We start from the raw sequence: 20,851 nt of genomic DNA, 5'->3' as shown, positions 1-20,851 counted from the left end.
ACATGACAGGCCACACTCAGCTGTTGGAAAATGTACAAGTTGGATGAAGGCTTACCTGGAAAATACAGAAAATGCCAAGGGGCACATGGCCTAATGCCACTAATTGCTGGTATGAAGTACTCTTAGCAAAGGAATGTTTCATTAAGCAATGTCCTTGGGTACCTTCATTTTTTTTATTTTACAGTTATCTCCACGGTTCCTTTCAATGTAAATAAAACTGAATTGGGCTCTGAACTTTTGTCTTTAGCAGGCAGTAAGCGCTGAGTGCTCTTTGAGTGTGTGTGAGAAAACTTTAAAGAGATAACAGTTCAGGGTCTCTACTATGAAGTTCAAACCTTGGTTATCATAGTTTTGATACCTATGGCAATTACAGGCCTCTGGCTTTTAAAGAAATCTCCATAAACAAAAAATACCTGTATCCATAGGGTTGTATATTTTGTGTTTCGTAAAGAATGAAAGTGTTTCAGGTTCTTGTATTGCCAAGTTAGTCTGTAGTTAAATTTTATTCACCTGCATATTTAGCCTGACAGAGTTAGAGTAGCTCTTGAATGGGTATGTGTGATCTGCATCTTCTGTGTGCTAAGGCCTTGTTAACAAGCAGTTTAACAAAGAAGTTGTTAAGCAGTTTGTGGCCCACAGGATGACACTTAGCAGCAGGGGACACCTAGGGAATGTTAGCCCAACCGACTTCACAAATCGGTATCTGTTCTGGGTTTTGGTGATCAAAGGATTTCTGACTTCTCTGGGCAGGTTCACACAAGCAATACCTTTTCATGGGGCTTGCTGCAATGCTATGGTAATCTTCACATGAACTAGGGTGGAATTTGATTGGGAAAAGCATTTGTAATTAGGGGTGTGACCTTGGACTTCATGTTCAATGGCAGGCACTGAAAATTATTCTGTTTTCTATTTGCATGATTTTGATTTGGCTTGGTGACTTGGTCCAAGAAAATGATTAATAATAGGAACCAGACCAGAACTGATGTACAGTTAAGACCTCAGTATGTGTGATTGAATTCCGTCTCCTCAACCTCCTGAAATCCTCATTCCTCTCTGACTTGCCTATGTAGTATTTCCATTTTAGTACACCGTCTTTCAGTCACCTAAGACTCAAGACTGTCTTTGACCCAGTTTCCCCCTTTCTTGTTGCTTCCTTTTACTTTATCTCCCCAAGTTACCATGTTAGGCTCTCTTTAGTAGCAGTGGCCTGAAAGGCCCCTCCCTGTTTCCTGTTCTCTTTCCTGACCGTCCCCGTTGTGTTAATTTTCTTTAAGACTTTCAGTGGCACTCTGCTCACACGCCCTTTGTCTCTTCCTCTTAAACCTTTAGGGTTAAGCACGAAGTCTCCTGCCTGATTTGTCTAATTCTTGACAGTGTCGTTCGGTGCTACCATTGCCTTCTATTGTTGCATCTGTCTTCCAGTGAAACTCTTGACTCTTCACTGTCTCTGGACCTTCACATTCTGTGTTGACTTACTAGGCTTTTTAGGGAAAAATAGTAAAGGCTCATTTATGTATATGTCAAGGTCAGTCAAAATAGTAATCCTTAGCTGTCCTGGATGCAGCATATAGCACAACAGAAAATAAATGATTCTCAAATGACCAAAATAGCATAGCAAAATAATAAAGCTGCTTTTAGTTTGCATAACACCTTCACATATTGTATGTTACCTCATTTAACCGGTGATTACTGTGCTCACAGAAGGACTGTGTAAGCCCTTGTTCATAGCACAATGACTCTATATACTTTTCGACGAATTATTTTCAAATTGTAGTTGCCTAATTTACAGAACATAGAAAGCAACAAATTAAAAAAAGAAAGATTCGGAGGTTGCTGGTTGTGGGCAAAGAGAAAAGGCTACTTACTTAGTAAGAGACTAAAGCAGCAGTAATTCAAAAATCTGTAGTGACAGCAGGGAGGGAAAAATCTATAAAAAGTTTGTCAACCATCTTAAAGCCATGAGGCTGGGGCCCTGAGATTCCAGACATCAGCTCTCCACTGTGAGAGAGCCCTAAACTTACTTTCTAGTTGAGGAATTATGTTCCCAGGTCACACCCAGCTGGATGGCTGGATTAGATTCCTGAAGGCCGTTTTCTTTCTACTGTTCATTTTCTTCTGAGAATGAAAACAAATGATCAGCCAAAGGCTAAATCACATACAGTATACACAATCGCCACTCAAGAAAGCAAGGAATTGTATAATGGAGTTTGGAAATACTCTTGTCCTGGTGGATACATTTTTTTTTTTAAGTTCTAGCCTTTAATTGAATAAAACCAGTTGCCTCTTTCTGTTATTTCCTTGAATCATTCAGCAATGGCCTTTAAATATAGGGATGAATGAATGGATGGAGTAAATGAATCTGGAAAGTAAATTTCCTGAGGAACCCCTCTTTACATCACGGTGCTGGATGAATGAGGCCATACTCTTATTTGGGGAACAAGGGCCAACTTACAGCCAGTCGTGTATTGGTTTATCACAATTGTTGCTCTATCTGAGACACCTGGAAATACCCGGCTGTGCTCTCTGTGTGGGCGTGTGCCTGCACGTGTGCGTATGAACGTAATGGAGGGCGTGTGCCTGCACGCGTGCGTATGAACTGGTATTGGAGATTTTATGCAGGTACTGGTTAGAAGCTGATTCTAAGGGAGCTGGGAATGGAGGCTAATAGTTTGTCAAAATTCTTTGCCCTTCAAAAGGTTAGAGAACCTCCTGAACTCAAAAAGATGATGAAATTTACATGTCAACCTTCAGTTTTATTGTATTAACAAGTTGTTCTTATTCTGGATGTTGCTGGTCAGCTTCAAGGAAATCTTTCCACTAATTAACAGTGGGAATAGCGACGCCAGTTGACACATGTTGATAGTAACTGTAATTCTTTATATTCATGCAGTTCCTTTCTTCTTCAAAACTTTCCCATACTTAGACCATCTTTGGAAGGAAAATAGCTGCCGTAAAGAATAAGGCCCCATGATGTTCAGTGACTTGTGAGAGGTATGAAGGCTCCAGGGCTGAGTTTACTGAGTGCTGAAGCCCCAGATTCTGTTCCCTAAGTATTGCTCTATCCCTTGGGTCAGATGTTCTCTTGACAATTATATGATGATTGAGAAGTCCTACACCTGCGAGCTGTTTGTCTTTGAGTCTTTTTACATGGTGAGAAGCAGCTAGTTAACGATTTTGAAGGAAGAAGAGAGAAAAGGGATAAAGGAGGGAAATGAAACTCTTCCACCGTCTGTTGCGTGGCTTGCATGGGCACCCCCATGATAATCCTTGTCTTTCTAAGAAAAAAATCTCATTTCTCTCTGCCCAACCTCAGGCTTCTTTCTCCCCCTCCCTTATGTCCATGCCCTTTTCTTCTGTTTGTCATTCATTTCTCTCCTTGATTCTTCTAATTGGCTTTTAGTTTTCCCTTCAAAGTAGTATCTGTGAATACGTCCTAACCTGCTCTCATTGGATTCAGGTACCTGCTTGCTGTGCTGACCCGGAAGGCATCTTTGACAGAGCTGGTAGCTCTTAAACGTTCCTTTACACGTTTCCTTAAGGGTCAGACTCTGTTTGAAACCTGAACGAACCCATTCCTGAAAACTGTTTCACTTTTTTCCCTGCATGATGAAACTTCTTTACATCCAGAATTATAAAAAGACATTGGAGAGGTGGGGCCTCTACTGATTCATTTCCCCGACAGGGGCAAACCTAGCACAGAACTGGTTAATGCATAATTGTCATTCACATATGATTAAGTTCATTCGGTTAAATACAGCATTTCAAGACCAGTACAATAAACCTGCCTCCTAATAATCACAGAATACTAAGCTATTTTGCCTTTTTATTCTATTTATCTCAAGCATCTAACATGGCGTCTTGCCCATAGTTTTTTTCTTTTTTTTTTTTAAGATATTAGTTATTAGAGAGAGAGACGGCAAGAGCAGGAACACAAGCAGGGGGAGTGGGAGAGGGAGAAGCAGGCCTCCCGCCGAGCAGGGAGCCTGATGCGGGGCTCGATCCCAGGACCCTGGGATCATGACCTGAGCTGAAGGCAGACGCTTGACAGCTGAGCCACCCAGGCGCCCCGCATAGTTTTTTTTAAGTAAACATTTAAAAAATATATCATGTTTAATTTAGCTGTGGTTAGGTAAGAGAATGTAAAAAATACGCATTCCCAAATGGTCCCCAGGAAAGTGTGTGTGGTGTTTGATAACGAGGGGGAGGATGATAAAACGAATGAAGCAAAATGCAGACGATGAACCTGGGTACAGGCGACATAGGAGTTCCTTACTCTTCCGTCGTTTCTGATGTTTGAAATTACATCAAAATAAAAATTTACAAAAATAAGTAAAATACAAAACTAATAAAGGACAGGGCATAGGACAGGGCCGCTCTTGTGCATCTAAGTGTGGTTCTGCAAAAAAAATCTTGAGAAAGTTTCTCTCTCCTAACCCCAGCTGTGAATAGCTCTATTCCTATTATAATGCAGTTCATTTGTAGATGTGATTTGTGTGCCTGTTTCACATGACCAACCTAAAGCGACAACACCTGGAAATGAAATTAATGAAATTTTTCTGCTCGATTCAATTTTTCTGTTCAATTCGCGTGTTCCACGCGATTCACGCGTGGTTTCGTGTTTGGTCTAAAAGGTGGTATTTTGGCAGATGAGACATAACCACATTCACGTGTCATCAGGAAGCTGCTACATCATGACCCAAAGCATAAGGAATGTCCAGGCTCCCCTCTTTCTTTGTGTTGTCAAAGCAGATACCATAGAGTAATGTAAATGCCTACAGTAAGAGATAGAGGTGAAGTCAGATTTATCATTTCTATTACTTTAACATTTTAGAAGTGCAGGAACCATGCTCAGCAGTCAACTGCTTTCCTGTGACCCAGTATGAGACAAAGATATACTTAAGAATCTAAGGGTCTCCTGACAGAGGTAATTTTTAAAAAAGAAAAGTCCATATTCAAGTGTGTGTGTTATCAAGTAAAGAGAAAGTAGCTAGTGGTAATGTAGGGTCTCTTCCTACAACCTGGCAAGTGGAGGTCATGCTATGTCACTTTTATTTTTTTTAATGTTTATTTTTTGTCATCTCTGAGACCTTGCTAATGAATGGAATGTTGTGTCATTTTAAGTTATTATCTCCTGATAGAAAGCAAAAAGAGGCCTTCTCCAGAGAACAAATTCTGAATCAACAGCTCATGAGGCCGTTGAAGTTTTATAATCCTTTTTGCCTGGGTGCTCTCCTCGAAGCGTCTGCTTGGGCAAAGCGGCTGGTCTCCCTGCGGTCCGTCCTTTTTCACGGCTGTGGCGCAGGAGCATGACTAGTCGGCCAGAGAAAGCAGAACTGGCACAGTCGGGTTCCACCTCTAGGAGGCAATGAGGGGTGCCCGGGGTTTAAGATCACAGGCCCAGTTCCAAGGCCACTGCTTGTTAACTTACTGACCTTAGGACAGTTGTCCTGTGGCAGATCGTTCTGAGGCTCAGTTTCCTCCTCTGTGAGTCAAGATACACCCTCTGTGGGCCCCTTGATATGGGGATTAAATGTCATAACACGAATCATGCCAGGCTGGGCACAGAGGCACAAGGCAGCTGTCAGAGTGCCAGCAGATGAAACCGGAAGCCTTGCCTGGGGTAACAAGGACTCAGTCCCTCACGTTCCTCCAGTTGGACCCTTCATGTTGTTGGTGGACACAGTCCTCCGTGTAGAGTGTGGAAAGGCTGGAACGAGTATGTGGGAGTGGTAGGCCTGAGGTGTGGCCAGCACCTCTAGATGATGGGGAGGAGGGGGGATTGTGTCATTTAGTGCTCATGTTGATTTACCTTGATTGGGATAGTAATTGTAAAATTTTTTTTTTTTTTTGCAAAAGGCTAATCAAGGATTACAGCTGTAAAAGTGATTCAGATCTTTGGTAGTCTGCCTCTGTGCTAGTTTGGAAAATCCATGATTTGTCTTAATTTGTGGTGTTTTCTCTTGTTTTATAGGATAGGACATTTCATTTTTAGGCTCTATTTAATATCTATTCTTTGTAAGTTTCTGCAGAGCAGGTACTGTCATGTCTCCTTCCTCAGCCAGGTTTGGCAAGGGCCAAATACACCTATTTCATGATTCAGGTTAAAATTGCATTGGAGCCCGCCTTCCGCCCCCCCCCCCCCCCACTGGTGGGGTTTTTGAGTTACTAATTAAATTCTTAAACTCTAGTTCTCTTCCTTTGACATGTGGGAGTTGCTTTTTCCAAAACAAAAGGGAAAGACTAGATCCAAGAAATTTTCTGACTTTCATTAACACATCCTTTTTTACTGAGGACTAAGGAATGTGCCTGTTTAGAGAGCCTTTCTTAAGTCAAGATGGGAATGAATTGCACCTGTGTGAAATGACGACTCGTTTGAAAGGTCATAACCTCCCGATGATAGTGGAGGAAATGAGGTCATCTTTACTTTTTGTTCAGGGTGAAGGAAAGTTAAATTTATTAGTTGGAATCATACCTACCTACCGTGTGGCATCACTCCTTCTTCCAGTAAAGATTGTAGGCATTGGGCGTTTGGCCTTCCATTTGTTGACTGTTACAATTTTAATTTATGTCCTTTGATTTATAAAAGGAGAACCATACGTTTTAATAATCAGGTTGTGATAGGTAACACTTCCTGATACTGTAAGTATTTAGAGTTGCGTTTGACATCGTGGCTGAAAAAGGACAGTCTCAGGCTGAAGCGTGTTAGGTTTCCTTTCCTACTTGTTTCAGCAAGCGAGAGAATTTTTTAAGGCAGAACAACGTTTGGAAGTCTGATGAGTCCATCGTGTCGTGTGACTGCACTCTGGCTTTTAGCTGTGTGACCTTGGGCAAGTCACTTAACTTCCCAGAGACTTGTTTTCTTTAAATTGCGGTCAGGCTAATCACATATATTTTCCTTTCTTTTTTTTTTCATGAAGGGAAAGGAGCAGATATAAAAAGCTGCGCTCTGAAAGCTGGTTCTGAAAGTCTTGTATCTTTTTTTTCTTAGTACCTGGAGCTGAGGGAGGATGTTTAAGAATCAGAAGACACTTAAGAAGGAACTTCAGTGACCATAACAAAGTTCCTGGGCTCTAGGGCAGGGACTCCACGTTGTGTTGACCCCTTTTACAGTCCTTCCGTCCGAGGAAGGCTCTTCATCTGGATTTACTTTGCCCGGTAGCTGGCTGCTAGCATGTCACACACATAGTAGGTACTGTGTAACTTTTCAGTGAATGCCTGCTAGTAATGCAGTTCAACACTAATAGTCACCTAGCTGGGTTCTGTTTTTGCGTCGTGCTTGGATTCAGTTGCTTTCTGTTGAAGGAACTCATTAATGAACTGTCTGGCCGACTGTAGCGCATTGATGGTGAAGGCTTTGGATTGAATGTGCTATGTAAGGATTTAACTGCTCTTTCCACTCAGTGAGTAAACAAAGTTTGCTGTCTCCCAGAACTTGATTAGAACCCCGAAACCCAAGCGGTTTGGCCCCGTGGACCCAGTCGGCACACACAGCAGCGCCTCTTGGGAAAACGGACTAGAAACCCAGCCAGCAAGGTGGGGTCTCTGGAGCCGTTTTTCATGGCCCACAGCCGAGGGTGAGGCAGGTGGAGGCGCGGGCCCTCACCTTCTCTCTTTGACTCCTAGGACTTCACAAGGATTTCCTCTGTGGGAAAGTTAGAAAGTCAACGGAGCCGTTTTCTTGAGAACCTTTCTAACGAATAGTGCATTAGAGGCACTTTTTAAAGGCAACTGGACCAAGCTAGTTTGGGGAGCATTTTCTGAAATGCTGAGTCGTGAAGGGGGCTGTTTCCAAATTGTGGGGCCCTAGATTTTAAGTGTCAGCAGGCCTGGGGGTTGGTTGGGGGTGGTGACGCCAGTAATTTGGTTACTTTCTCTAGGCCCAGCTGTGTGTAAACAACATTCAGTGAAAGTTCTTGGAGGGTAAGAATAGTGCCTTGGGGTTTTAATTTTTTTTTCCCCCTATATTGTCCACAGCAGCCATTGTTGATGTCCTGTGACTGAGAAACCGGCCTTTTCACTTTCTTACTATGCCTTTGGAGATGGAGCCCAAAATGAGCAAACTTGCCTTTGGGTGCCAGAGGAGCTCCACGTCAGATGACGACTCAGGCTGCGCGTTGGAAGAGTATGCCTGGGTGCCCCCAGGCCTTCGACCGGAGCAGGTGGGAACCTCATCGCCCTGTGTGTGTGCTGTTTTTCCAGGGGATTTAAGATTTCTTAAGAATTGCTAAAAATAGGGGCGCCAGGGTGGCTCAGTTGTTAAGCGTCTGCCTTTGGCTCAGGTCATGATCCCAGGGTCCTGGGATCGAGCCCCACATCGGGCTCCCTGCTCAGCAGGAAGCCTGCTTCTCCCTCTCCCACTCCCCCTGCTTGTGTTCCCTCTCTCGTTGTGTCTCTCTCTGTCAAATAAATAAATAAATAAATAAAATCTTAAAAAAAAAGAATTGCTAAAAATAAATAATAAAAAATTTATAGACCATTTCCACCACACTGACCTGCTACCCTTCTCGGTCCTCACTCTTTGGATAGTGTAAATTTTTGCCTTTTAAGGTCATCCTTAATTTCTCGATGAAAGTTTTCAATCCTTTTGTACTTCTGGATCCAGAAGTCCTACAGTGATGCTATTTTTGTTCTCATGAATGACATCCAGAGCACTGTTTATGCATTTGTTATGTGGATATCTGACAAGTCTCTTGGGAGAGTGAGAGGAATTTAACCTTTGAAATAACAGTAACAATAAAAAGGTAATAAAAGGAAAGAGGATCGTTTCCATGCCAGTTCTCAGCAATGCTTTTGCTTTGGAAAAGAAGAAATACAGAGTTGTAAGAAACCATCTGAAGTGTTACTGCTTAGCCATTTGACCTTTGATAACCTTACACATAAAAGAACCTGTCCCCACAGTGTGGATTAGGGGGGAGGGGGAAGCTAATTTTGTGCATTGTCTGTATTGTTATTTTACGTATATGCATATTTTTATTTTCCCAATATCCTTATAATGATGAGCTTACTAAACATTGCTGGTGACAGACATTCGTGTCAGGGTAAAGCCATAGTTTGAAGTAACAGGTGCCAGTCGGGTGTGCCATTGCTTCTGAGTTACGGTGGGGAACTCTTCTGAGAACAGGGGCTCCCGAGTCACGCAGGGCCTGTCCTGCACACACATGGCTGTTCCTCAGTAAGCACTTCTACCTGGAAGGGCTTCTGTGGCCGATACAATGGGGAGAGAGGGCCGCGGCCTGGCACCCGCGTTAGGAAAGCAGTATTTTGACAAGTTGCTCGCTAGGAGAAAACCCCTTCTTTCAGCTTTGGGTTGGGTAGGTTTTGTGTGAAACTAAGCTACTGAAGCAGACAGGGCCCCGATTCCCCCATCTCCTCTCCCCTGGAGTCGCTTTCATTCTTTCTCGGCGCTGCAGCGTAGTCAGCAGCACTCACCAAGGACTATTCCTTTGAATACGACAGAAGAAACCCCAAACAAAAATCGAGTCCTCTCAGAGTGACCAAGTATGGCTCTGTTTGGCTCCCCTCCAGTTTCCTTGGGGAAATGGACTCCAGGTATTTAGAAAATAACACCCATGGAAGCAAAGAAAGCTGATGCTTGAGAGACCCTGATAAGGGAGCGTTGACAGAGCTTAACAAACCAGCTCTTGTGTTTGTAACGTGTAACCTCCGGCGGGCAGAGGCAGCGTGCTTGTGGAGTGGTGGGGTTCGGGGCGCCGTCCCACAGCCTGTGTGGTCATTGGCGGCGCCCCCCAGCACTACTCCTTGGCTGAACCTAGGGAGAGCAGCTGAGGAGTGGTAGCATTAAAGGTGCACCTTTTATGGTGCATAATTTACGATGCTCCTAATTGTCGCTACAAATTACATTCCCGAAGAGCAGTTGAGCAGCCGGCTGCTCGCTGTCTGAAGGCTTGCAGTTCTGCTGCCTTGGCTCAGCTGGTCTCCTCATCAGCTGCAGGAGGCCAAGCCCTGCACCTAAAGGGAAAGGTTACTTTTTAAAAAGATGGAATATAAGCGAAGATGTTCACTTCCTGTATGCTGACGTCCTTCTTTCCATCTTACTCAGATCCAGCTCTATTTCGCTTGCTTACCAGAGGAAAAGGTTCCTTATGTTAACAGCCCTGGAGAGAAACATCGAATTAAACAGCTATTGTACCAGTTGCCACCACATGATAATGAGGTAAAATAACAGGAAGGAGGCTAATTAAAAAAAAGAAAATACACCCTAAACGTTGAGATGCCTCGTGAACCCTACCTCTTCATTGGCTAGGGCTCTTTGGCCTTTCTTCAGTTAAAATTTGGCTGGAGGCTGCAGCTTTCCATTCTTAAAGAGAGAAAAGGGTGTCCGTGCAATAAACTTAACAAGTTGGTTTTTATAGTGTTTGCAGCCACCCACCACTTATCAGGAGCCTACCAACTCTTGAGATTTCCCTGCCCCTTCATCCAGAGTCCTTGCTTTCTGATAGTTCAGGCCTGCAGTCGGGTGCCTGTAGAATGTAGAGTGAGTGTGCCAAGTAACAAGTTTCAACCTTTTGTAGGAAGGTTAGTGTCTTAACATTTTTTTTTTAGCGTCTCTGAAAAAAGTTTAAACCTTCCCTATTTTTTTAAAAAAGAAAGTTCCTTCAAATTGCATTTCCCTTTTGCTAGAGAGGCTGCAAGGTTGGGTGTCATTTGAAAGGTATAGTGCCATTTTTAAATTGGGGATTCCCGGGAGAGGGCAGTTAAACTTGCCCTTTCCTGAAACTCGAACTCTGGGAATGAAGAAGTGGCGAGGGAGACTGTGCTCTCCAGTGTGGTGCGTCTGTTTTCCTGTCTCTGAAGGTGCGGTACTGCCAGTCTCTGAGCGAAGAGGAGAAGAAAGAACTGCAGGTGTTCAGTGCCCAGCGGAAGAAAGAAGCACTTGGAAGAGGAGCGATCAAGCTTTTGTCCCGAGCAGTGATGCATGCCGTGTGCGAGCAGGTAGCCCTTCCCGGGCTGAGTAGCTCGTGGTAGTGATGGGGACGGAGTGAGCTTGGGGGTAGGTGACAGGCTAGCACAGGTGTGGGCCCCCAAAACCTCCCCCAAATAAAAGGCAGCCTAGCTTTTTATTAAGGGGGTATTCACATTTATAGCTCTGCTACTGTGTCTGTATGATGGGGCGGGGTGGGGGGGGCGTCCGGCTGCCCTTAGGTAAACGTCGGGTGAAATGCTGCCTTTTCTAGGATCTTGGCATGAAGGGAAGTGCAGGGGTGCACCTAGTGTTCAAAACTGCAGAAACAGAACGAAGACATTCAGATCTGTACTGGCTCAGAGCAGGAAATGTATCCAATAGGAGGCTGGCTCAGGAAAATGACTCTTAGGGGGAGTTGGGTGAAACCATTCTTCGAAACAGTCTAGCAGCGTGGCAGTATACCTGAGGCATGTTCATTCCGGTTAAGAATCAGAAATAGTCCAGCATTAAAGAGCTATGTAATCACTAACAGGAGGGGGCAAAAAGGAAAGCTTTCTTGACAAAATGGGATTTGGTGTAAAGTGGGAAAGGCTGAGAACCCAGTCATCAAAGAAGGATCATCCCAATTTCAAATCCTTTTGTTTTTAGTGTGGGTTGAAGATAAATGGAGGTGAAATTGCAGTGTTTGCCTCCCGCGCGGGCCCTGGAGTGTGTTGGCACCCTTCCTGTTTTGTCTGCTTCACCTGTAACGAGCTGCTGGTCGACCTCATCTATTTTTATCAGGATGGAAAAATTCACTGTGGCAGGCACCATGCTGAACTGCTGAAACCACGGTGTTCAGCATGTGATGAGGTAAAAAAGTTTATCCCTTAACAATGGGAAAAATAAGCTTCTAGTCAGCCAATATTCCACTGTTCACATCTAAGCAAAATAAAATATCTCCTGCTTTTGCTGTTTAAGATAACCCTATACATTCATATAGCGGAATAATATGTAGCTAATAGAGAGAAGGTAGCAGGTGTCTTTGTGCATTGATAAGTAGGATGTCCTTGATGGATTGTGAGAGGGGGGAAAAAACAAGTTGCAAGTAGAGTACGTGGTAGGTAATCTTTTTGTTACATAAAGGGAGAATAAGTTAAAGTTCTATACATATCTGTGTACACACAGAAATAGTATGGAAAGACATACACTGAGTTAACAGTGGTTACCCTTGGGGCATGTGGGGAAGGGATGGTGGTGTGAAAGGAATTTTTTTAAGCCTTTTATTTTAAAGTAATTTTAAATTTACAGAAGAGTTGGAGAGATGATAGAGTTCTGTAGACCCTCCCTTCAGCTTCCCCTACTGTTAACATCTTACATAGCGACGGTGTATGCATCAAAACTAAGAAATTAACATTGGTCTAATACTATTAACTAAACTACAGACTTTATTTAGATTTCCAGTTTTTCTGATTTTTCTAGTCCAAGATCCAATCCAGCATACCTCATTGCATTTATTCTTTATATCTCCTCAGTCTCCTTTAATCAGTGACAGTAAACTTTCAGTGTTTACTTTTATACATTTATTTTTTAAAGTTTTTTTTTCAGTAATGTGCTATTTGAAAATTTTTTGAGAGGCGCCTGGGTGGCTCAGTTAAGCGTCTGACTCTTGGTTTCAGCTCTGGTCATGATGGTCAGGGTCGTGAGATCGATCCCTGCATTGGGCTCCCTGTGGAGTCTGCTTAAGGCTCTCTTGGGATGCTTGTGTGGCTCAGTCGTTCAGCATCTGCCTTCAGCTCCGGTCATGATCCCAGGGTCCTGGGATTGAGTCCCACATGGGGCTCCTTGCTCAGCGGGGAGCCTACTACTCCCCCTGCTTGTGCTCTCCCTCTTTCTGACATAATAAATAAATAAAATTAAAAAAACTCTCCCTCTCCCTCTGTCTCTCCCCTCCCATGCTTATGTTCTCTCTCTCTCTCAAATAAATCTTAAATTTTTTTTGAAACCAAAATTATAAAAACCAGTCTTTAATCTGGAGATATCCACCGGGTCAAATGAAGCAGTATCTACAAGTGCTGTTCACACAAGGCAGCATCTGGATAGCTGTAACTGGTGATTCTGCAGACTTTTTAAATGAGTTTTCTGTTAAAACACAGACCACTAAATTATTTCAATGTTAATGTATTCTTTGCCAGATTATGCCAATGAAGTGTGGCTGGGGAGCAAAAATATGACCAAATGAATTCTTTCCAGTGTAGAAATCTGCATGTGTTTGTTTCTTTAAAGTTTAAGCAGGCACTAAGTTTCTCTTTTTCAACATTTTCAATTTCTGCTCTTGCTTTGTATCTAAATCGAGTTAGATTTAAGCTTGAGGCTGTAAGAAATAAGGTTAGCTAAGTGGCTCTTTGCCACCGTCTGTCAGTTGCCCAGAAAGCCTGCAGTTGCCTGGCTTTTAGAATAGCTCGCTAAGATCTTCTTTCATCCTGTTTCCTTTTAAAGATCATTTTTGCTGATGAGTGCACAGAAGCCGAGGGTCGCCACTGGCACATGAAGCACTTCTGCTGCCTTGAGTGTGAGACAGCCCTGGGAGGACAGAGGTACATCATGAAGGATGGCCGCCCGTTCTGCTGCAGCTGTTTTGAGTCCCTGTACGCGGAGTACTGTGAAGCCTGTGGGGAGCATATCGGTGAGTCCACGGCCAGCCTATCTGCTCTGTCACATGCCCAACAGTCTGTCTGCGAATGGCTAGTCTTTTTTTTTTTTTCCTGTAACTTAACATACAGTGAAATGTACAGATCTTAAATGTTTTTCTGTGTTGCGCTTTCACGAATAGTCAGTTCTCATTATTTGTAATAGTTGTGTTCTGTAAGGTTGCCTGAATTATTGAGTACGGAACCATTGCTCCTGGGGGAAATACAGGGTTGGGTTCCTCCAAGCCTCTGATCACATTTTCATCAGCTGATCAACACATAATCTTGTTTCCTGTATGTTTTTGTTTGAAGGCACCTTATTTAATATATACTGATTCATTAATACTGAACTAGCCAACAGCACTATAGCTCATGCCTGAATGAAGCTTCCCTAGGACACATATATTCTCTGGAAGGCACAGCCCAGCCTTTTTGGGCTTAGGAACATTATACAGCACTTCAGCACTATGCTTCGGGACCATTTTAAACAGCAGAATTAACAAAAAGCACACAAATGAAGAAAACATGATAGTAGAAAATAGAAGAAAGAGAAAACAGACCCAGGCTATGTCAGTTGTTTAAAGAGCTGAGACAAAAGACAAGACATTGCTTTGTTTGAGCTAAGCTTCTTGAGAACATGCAGATTAGCTGGCTCAAACTTTTTGTCATTCTGCACGTGCCTGAAAATTCCTTGAAGCTCTGCAAGTGTTGATTTCGGGGTTACAAATAAATTTTAGCAAATAGGCAAATCCAAAAATACGGAATTTGTAAATAATGAGAATTAACTGTACCTGTGTGACCCACAATCCTTTCAGGATACAGAACATTTCCCTCACCCTTAGAGTTCCCTCATACAAATAGTCTCGTCCGTTTCTTCTTCCTTCATTTCAAGATCGAACTGTAACCTCCTCCTCTGTTCTTTTCCAAAACAGGGGTTGACCATGCCCAGATGACGTACGATGGGCAGCACTGGCATGCCACAGAAGCCTGCTTTTCTTGTGCCCAGTGTAAAGCTTCTTTGTTGGGGTGTCCCTTCCTTCCCAAACAAGGCCAGATTTATTGCTCAAAAACATGCAGCCTTGGTGAAGACGTCCATGCGTCTGATTCTTCCGACTCTGCGTTTCAGTCCGCTCGATCCAGAGACTCTAGAAGAAGTGTCCGGATGGGCAAAAGCAGTCGGTCAGCCGATCAGTGTAGACAGTCTCTTCTCTTGTCCCCTGCTCTGAACTACAAGTTTCCTGGCCTGTCAGGCAATGCTGATGACACCCTTTCTCGGAAGTTGGATGATCTGAGTCTCTCCAGGCAGGGAGCAAGTTTTGTCAATGAAGAATTTTGGAAAGGCAGGGTGGAGCACGAAACCCCAGAAGAGCCTGAAGAATGGGCCGAGCATGAAGATTATATGACGCAGCTCCTCCTCAAGTTTGGTGATAAAAGCCTCTTTCAGCAGCAGCCCAATGAGATAGATATTCGAGCCAGTGAGCATTGGATATCTGATAATATGGTTAAAAATAAGACCGAGTTAAAGCAAAATAACCAGAGCCTTGCAAGTAAAAAATACCAATCTGATATGTATTGGGCACAGTCCCAAGATGGACTGGGTGATTCTGCTTATGGCAGCCACCCAGGCCCTGCAAGCAGTAGAAGGCTCCAGGAGTTAGATCTGGACCACGGGGCTGCAGGATATAACCATGATCAAACACAGTGGTATGAAGATTCCCTGGAGTGTTTGTCAGACTTGAAACCAGAGCAAAGTGTTCGAGATTCTATGGATTCTTTGGCTTTATCTAATATCACAGGTACGTAATCTAGGGATTATGGGGTATTTAGAAAAAGAGCCACTAAAAAATTTATTCGACAAACTAGGTTCAGCAGTAGGGGCCACATTATTTAAAACTGCAGACCAAGGGAAGGGAGGAGTTTACATTAAATGCCAAACACTAACAAACGTATGCATACATGTGTGCATCTGTATACATTTTAATACAAGCTTTTTGAGTAGGCATTATCTGCATTTGAAACCGGAGGAAATGGATTTATTTGGATAATGGAGTCTGCGTCTTGTCTGAAAGATCTGTACTCTTTGGATTGTGCTATATGAATTTCAGGATACTAAAATCAGCCTGTGTACTTTATAAGCTCTTAGCATCTTTTATATTTTCCTTAATTGCCCTGTGGCAACAGCTCAAAAATAGCTGAATGGTTTTTTTTACCCAGATAATAAAATTTCACTTTGTTTCCAAAGCATATTCATATCAGCTATCTACGTTTTATCCACAAAATGATCCTGAGCTGTAGATATTACCTCCTGTGTTTTACAGTTATCAAGAGGCTAAGTGCCTAACTTGACATGTTATTTTTAAATTTTATTATGTTAATCACCATACATTACATCATTAGTTTTTGATGTAGTGTTCCATGATTCATTGTTTGCATATAACACCCAGTGCTCCATGCAGAACGTGCCCTCTTTAATACCCATCACCAGGCTGACCCATCCCCCCACCCCCTCCCCTCTAGAACCCTCAGTTTGTTTCTCAGAGTCCGTAGTCTCTCATGGTTCGTCTCCCCCTCTGATTCCCCCCCTTCATTTTTCCCTTCCTACTGTTCTTTTTTTTTTTTTTAACATATGTATTTGTTTCAGAGGTACAGGTCTGTGATTCAACAGTCTTATACAATTCACAGCGCTCACCATAGGACATACCCTCCCCAATGTCTATCACCCAGCCACCCCATCCCTCCCACCCCCTACCACATACATTTTTAAAGGCAAGACTGACATAATTAAAAATAATAATAAAGGGCGCCTGGGTGGCTCAGTTGGTTAAGCAACTGCCTTCGGCTCAGGTCATGATCCTGGAGTCCTGGGATCGAGTCCCACATCCGGCTCCCTGCTCAGCAGGGAGTCTGCTTCTCCCTCTGACCCAACTCTCTCTCTCTCCCTCTCATTCTCTCAAATAAATAAAATTAAAAATAATAATAATAAAAATAATAAAGGCAAGACTGAGCCTAGAATCCACCCTTCCTATCACATTTGCCTTAAGTCTTTGAATATAGAAATATTACTGGCCTATAGCTAGCAAAGGCTGTGGCTAGTTTTATAGTCAAGCTAATGACATTCCGTCCTCTCATAAAGGCTATGTTACTGTAATACAGGAAAGGCTTTAGTGGCTGCCTTGTGTCAGGAATAACCGTGGCAGGGAGGAATAAGACAGCTATCCTCCTGGTTTCTGTTGGACTTGTCAAAGATGAGGCCTACAACAAAGGGGAGTTAAGGAATGTGGGTGGGACTAAATTAAGCATATCCTGTTGGCTAGGGCCTGTGGTAGGTGTTTTAACATTTAGTGTCAAAGGCAGAAATCATTTGGTATAAAGTGTTAGGGGTGAACATTCCTTGACAATAACAGGCTGAGAAACAGGCTCCCTCTAGAAAGTAGGAAGTTAAGTAGTCTCCAGCTGACGATAGTCTGCACCATGCCCTGGTCACTTGCTGTCGGCTGGGCTATATTCATTTCACTTGCCTGGGCCTTGTTAAAAAAGGAGAGCAGTATCCATTTTGAGAAAAGCTTTATTAAAGTAAGATTAATCTGTAAGTGGCATAGTTCATATAGGTGAAGGAGGAAGACTGGATGGTCATGATGATCCAGGTCTGGGCTTGGCAGACTTCTTGTAAAGGGCTAGGTGGTACTTGCTGGACCACACAGTCTGTTGCAGCCCCTCAGCTCTGTCACTGCAGAAAGCAGCGGTAGACGGCGTGTAAGCGAGTAGGTGTGGCTGTGTTCCAGTGAGACTTTACCCACAAATAGGCTGTGGGCCGGACGTGGCCCTTGCTGTGGTGTGCTGACCACTAATCTAGGTATAAAAGGACCATAATGGTGGGGTGGCCATGTGGAGGCAAAGGAAGGGATCGATTTGAGAGATGTTCAAGTGAAGTAGTCTGGCTTACATGTATTGAGAGGCAGAAGCTTCTACGTGTCATGTTCTACATAAACTAATGAGGAGACTTTTATGAAGAGCTTAAAATTTTTGCTGCTCATGACATGTGCTGTCACTAACGTCTGGCTCCAAAAGAGCTGGGCTTGTAAAGAGACTGTGCCCCTTGTATCAATAAAGGTCAAACCTTCTCAATTAAGTATATATGCATGTTGGCCTTACCTAGTGGGTGTTAATCAAATATTGAAATTTGGGAGAATTTTCTTTGAAATGCTTCCTTTCAGTGGCTTGTTTGTAATAATTGTCAGAAGATCACATCTTGGCTTGGCTTTTCTCCTAGGGGCTTCAGTGGATGGAGAAAGCAAGCCGAGACCCTCGTTGTATTCCCTGCAAAACTTTGAGGAGATGGAGGGAGAGGATTGTGAGAAAATGAGCAATATGGGGACTTTGAACTCTTCCATGCTGCACAGGAGTGCAGAGTCCTTGAAGAGTCTAAGTTCAGAGTTGTGTCCAGAAAAAATCAGGCCTGAGGAGAAACCGGTGCATCTGCCTGTGCTTCGAAGATCCAAGTCTCAGTCGAGACCACAGCAGGTCAAGTTTTCGGATGATGTCATCGACAACGGAAACTATGACAACATTGAAATCCGGCAGCCTCCGATGAGTGAGAGGACTCGAAGACGGGTCTACCATTTTGAAGAGAGGGGATCCAGGTCTCATCACCATCGCCGCAGGAGAAGTAGGAAGTCCCGCTCTGACAATGCTCTGAATCTTGTTGCAGAAAGAAAATACTCTCCCAAGGATAGGCTGCGGCTTTACACCCCTGATAACTACGAGAAATTTATACAGAATAAAAGTGCCCGGGAGATCCAAGCATACATCCAGAATGCTGATCTGTACAGACGGTATGCCCATGCCACCTCCGATTACGCTCTGCAGAACCCGGGAGGGCCTAGGTTTCTAGGACTCTACGGTGAGGACGATGATTCTTGGTGTTCCTCCACCTCCTCCTCCTCTGACTCCGAAGAAGAAGGATATTTTCTTGGACAACCAATTCCTCAACCCCGGCCCCAGAGATACGCCTACTACACAGATGACCTTTCGAGCCCAACTTCTGTACTCCCCAGTCCTCAGTTTGGTCAGAGGACAACTAAATCCAAGAAGAAAAAGGGACCCAAGGGCAAAAACTGTATTATTTCTTAATCTAGTAGCTGTGGAGATCATGTTTAAACTTTGCCATTAACCATCTTGAAGCATATCTTTTTTCTTCCGTAGGAAAGTTGCTAAAATAGTTTAAAGTGCTTTGCCCATGTAAATGAGACCCCTGCTGCTGTTTACAGTGTCAGATTAACATTGGGAAGGTGTGATTTCTCCAGTTTGCCCTCCTTGGATGGTGCCAGTTTGATGTGACATGTTGTGCCTGCCAGGTGCATTACAGCTCTGTGTAGCGGCTTTGGTCTCCAATCCTCAAGAGAATCCTCAAGAAACTGTCACGAGGTGATTGGACGGGGGTGTTGATTTTAGACAATGGAGAACTTCCGCCACCTTTGTAAAGCGATAGTGTTTGTCGTTTGTCTACACCAGGTTGGCCCAGGTCCTGATCAGTCTGTCTTGTTGTGCGGCATGCACGTAGTCACACTGACCCAGCCAGTTCTGTGCATCCCATCGTGCGAGACCACCTCGTCCCCTTTCAGTTAGCCAGGTAAACAGTGCATTGTATTAGCTCCAGCTACAGATTGAAAAACACATTGCTATTTATAATGTAGTATTCCATAGACTTAAGTGTATTCCTAATTTAACGGTGCAAATATTAATGTACATATGTACAGTTCAGATTTTAAAGCTGATATTTTTATATCCCTGAATTGCAAGACGTTTGTTACACTGCAGTGCTAGTTTTGTTGGGGAACCAGAAACAGCATTTATGGATGAAATGATTGCTTGTATTTTAGTCAGGGTTTATAAGCTTAGATGGTCAAATTTATATTGCCTAGTGATGGAGAGTTTAAATTTTCTGATTTTTCAATATTAAAAAGGCTCTGTATGCATGGTGGGGCTATGTAAATACTCTTTAAAACTATGGCCCTCTTAATCTTACGAGTGCTATTTATGGGTCAAGCAATGTAAACTGTATAAATGTAAAAACAAACCCATACATATCCCTGGAATATATGGTAAAAACAAGTAGAAGTTGTTTGGGTGAATGTTTTTTTTCCCCTTTGGGGATGGTAGGGGGTGCCTTTCCCATTTTCAACAAAGTGGTGATTATTTCCTGGGAAGAGACAAAACTACAAGGATCTGCTGTGGAGGGCGGAGGATTCTGTAGATTTATTCTTTGAAGAGAGGCTGTCCCTTTTTATCCCCTCCCTTCCAGCTAATTTGTTGGCCTTGAACAGCAATTTTTGAAAACTGGGCCTTCGGGTTATGTTTTTTTTTTTAAAATCTTCAGAGAATGCCGTGCCACTGACTGCTTCAAGTTTATGAGGTTCTATTTCAAGGGCAAATTATCTTGGGAGTTGAACTGATGAGCTGATACTTTGTTATGTGCCATTCTTGCACATATGATTCAGTCCTAACTGAGGTCCTAGTGGTATCTTGGACCTTGAGGAAGTTATTTAATAAATGCTTAATAAATAACAAACTACCTTTCTGAACAGATCTTTGCAAACATATCCAGGTAACTTCCATTTTGCTCCTCTGCTCTGGCATGATTTCTTTTGCCTTTCTTCTACCATTAACAGGCCGTGGCTGACTCCTGCATATCTATCCCCTGCCCCTACTAATAGGTGTGAAACAGGACCTGAGGCACAGAGACAGACTTGTCCATCTTTACTGGAATGGGGAAAAGCTGTTAGGCCTCGGGGGAGGGGGATATGAATCCAATAGGTAAGCCAGCGGTCTAGCATCCCCTACACCCATCCCTGACTAGGGCAAGGCTTTGTAGCTGTGCTCCTGGAGAAGCACACAACCGGGGCGGGGGGAGAGCGCCTTACTCCACAATATATCATTATTTCCCTGGTCTGGTTCATTTTGAAAAACATAGCAGCAGTGAAAAGGAAATGCGTGCATCTGGTTAAAAAAAAAAAAAAAAGAAAAGAAAAACTCAGAGACAGTGGAGTGTCTCCTTTCCACTCTTCATCCCTAGTCCCTCACATCCCTTTCCAGAAATAACCACTATTAGTCATTTCTAGTGTGTCCTTCAGATGTTCAAAGCACTATATATAAATAAATATCTCTTTTAAAATGGTAGCAAAGTATACAGGCTTAGATTTGCTTTTTTCACTTTATATGTGGACATTCCATGTTAGCACAAATAGGTCTACCTCAGTTT

At 43.3% G+C, this 20,851-nt stretch overlaps 1 protein-coding gene across 4 annotated transcripts in view; it reads left to right on the top strand.

Annotated features, from left to right (window-relative positions):
• The window catches only part of PRICKLE1 (prickle planar cell polarity protein 1), a 109,111-nt gene extending 88,937 nt beyond the window's left edge, over window positions 1-20,174 (top strand). For all 4 annotated transcript variants that reach the window (XM_028123148.2, XM_028123149.2, XM_028123151.2 and 1 more), the window contains 7 exons: window positions 7,975-8,159; window positions 10,061-10,174; window positions 10,816-10,953; window positions 11,573-11,776; window positions 13,403-13,589; window positions 14,526-15,389; window positions 17,864-20,174. In XM_028123148.2, coding sequence (XP_027978949.1) covers window positions 8,028-8,159; window positions 10,061-10,174; window positions 10,816-10,953; window positions 11,573-11,776; window positions 13,403-13,589; window positions 14,526-15,389; window positions 17,864-18,723 — 2,499 coding nt within the window. In that variant the 5' untranslated portion in view covers window positions 7,975-8,027 and the 3' untranslated portion in view covers window positions 18,724-20,174. The remainder of the gene's footprint in view (window positions 1-7,974; window positions 8,160-10,060; window positions 10,175-10,815; window positions 10,954-11,572; window positions 11,777-13,402; window positions 13,590-14,525; window positions 15,390-17,863) is intronic.
• Window positions 20,175-20,851: the final 677 nt, after the last annotated feature.

Source organism: Eumetopias jubatus, unplaced genomic scaffold (assembly GCF_037043125.1).
Source record: "Eumetopias jubatus isolate StellerSeaLion01/CBP00866 unplaced genomic scaffold, mEumJub1_p1.0 scaffold_8, whole genome shotgun sequence".
In the NCBI taxonomy this organism is placed as follows: Eukaryota; Metazoa; Chordata; class Mammalia; order Carnivora; family Otariidae; genus Eumetopias; species Eumetopias jubatus.
This window is presented reverse-complemented; position numbering and strand designations above follow the sequence as displayed.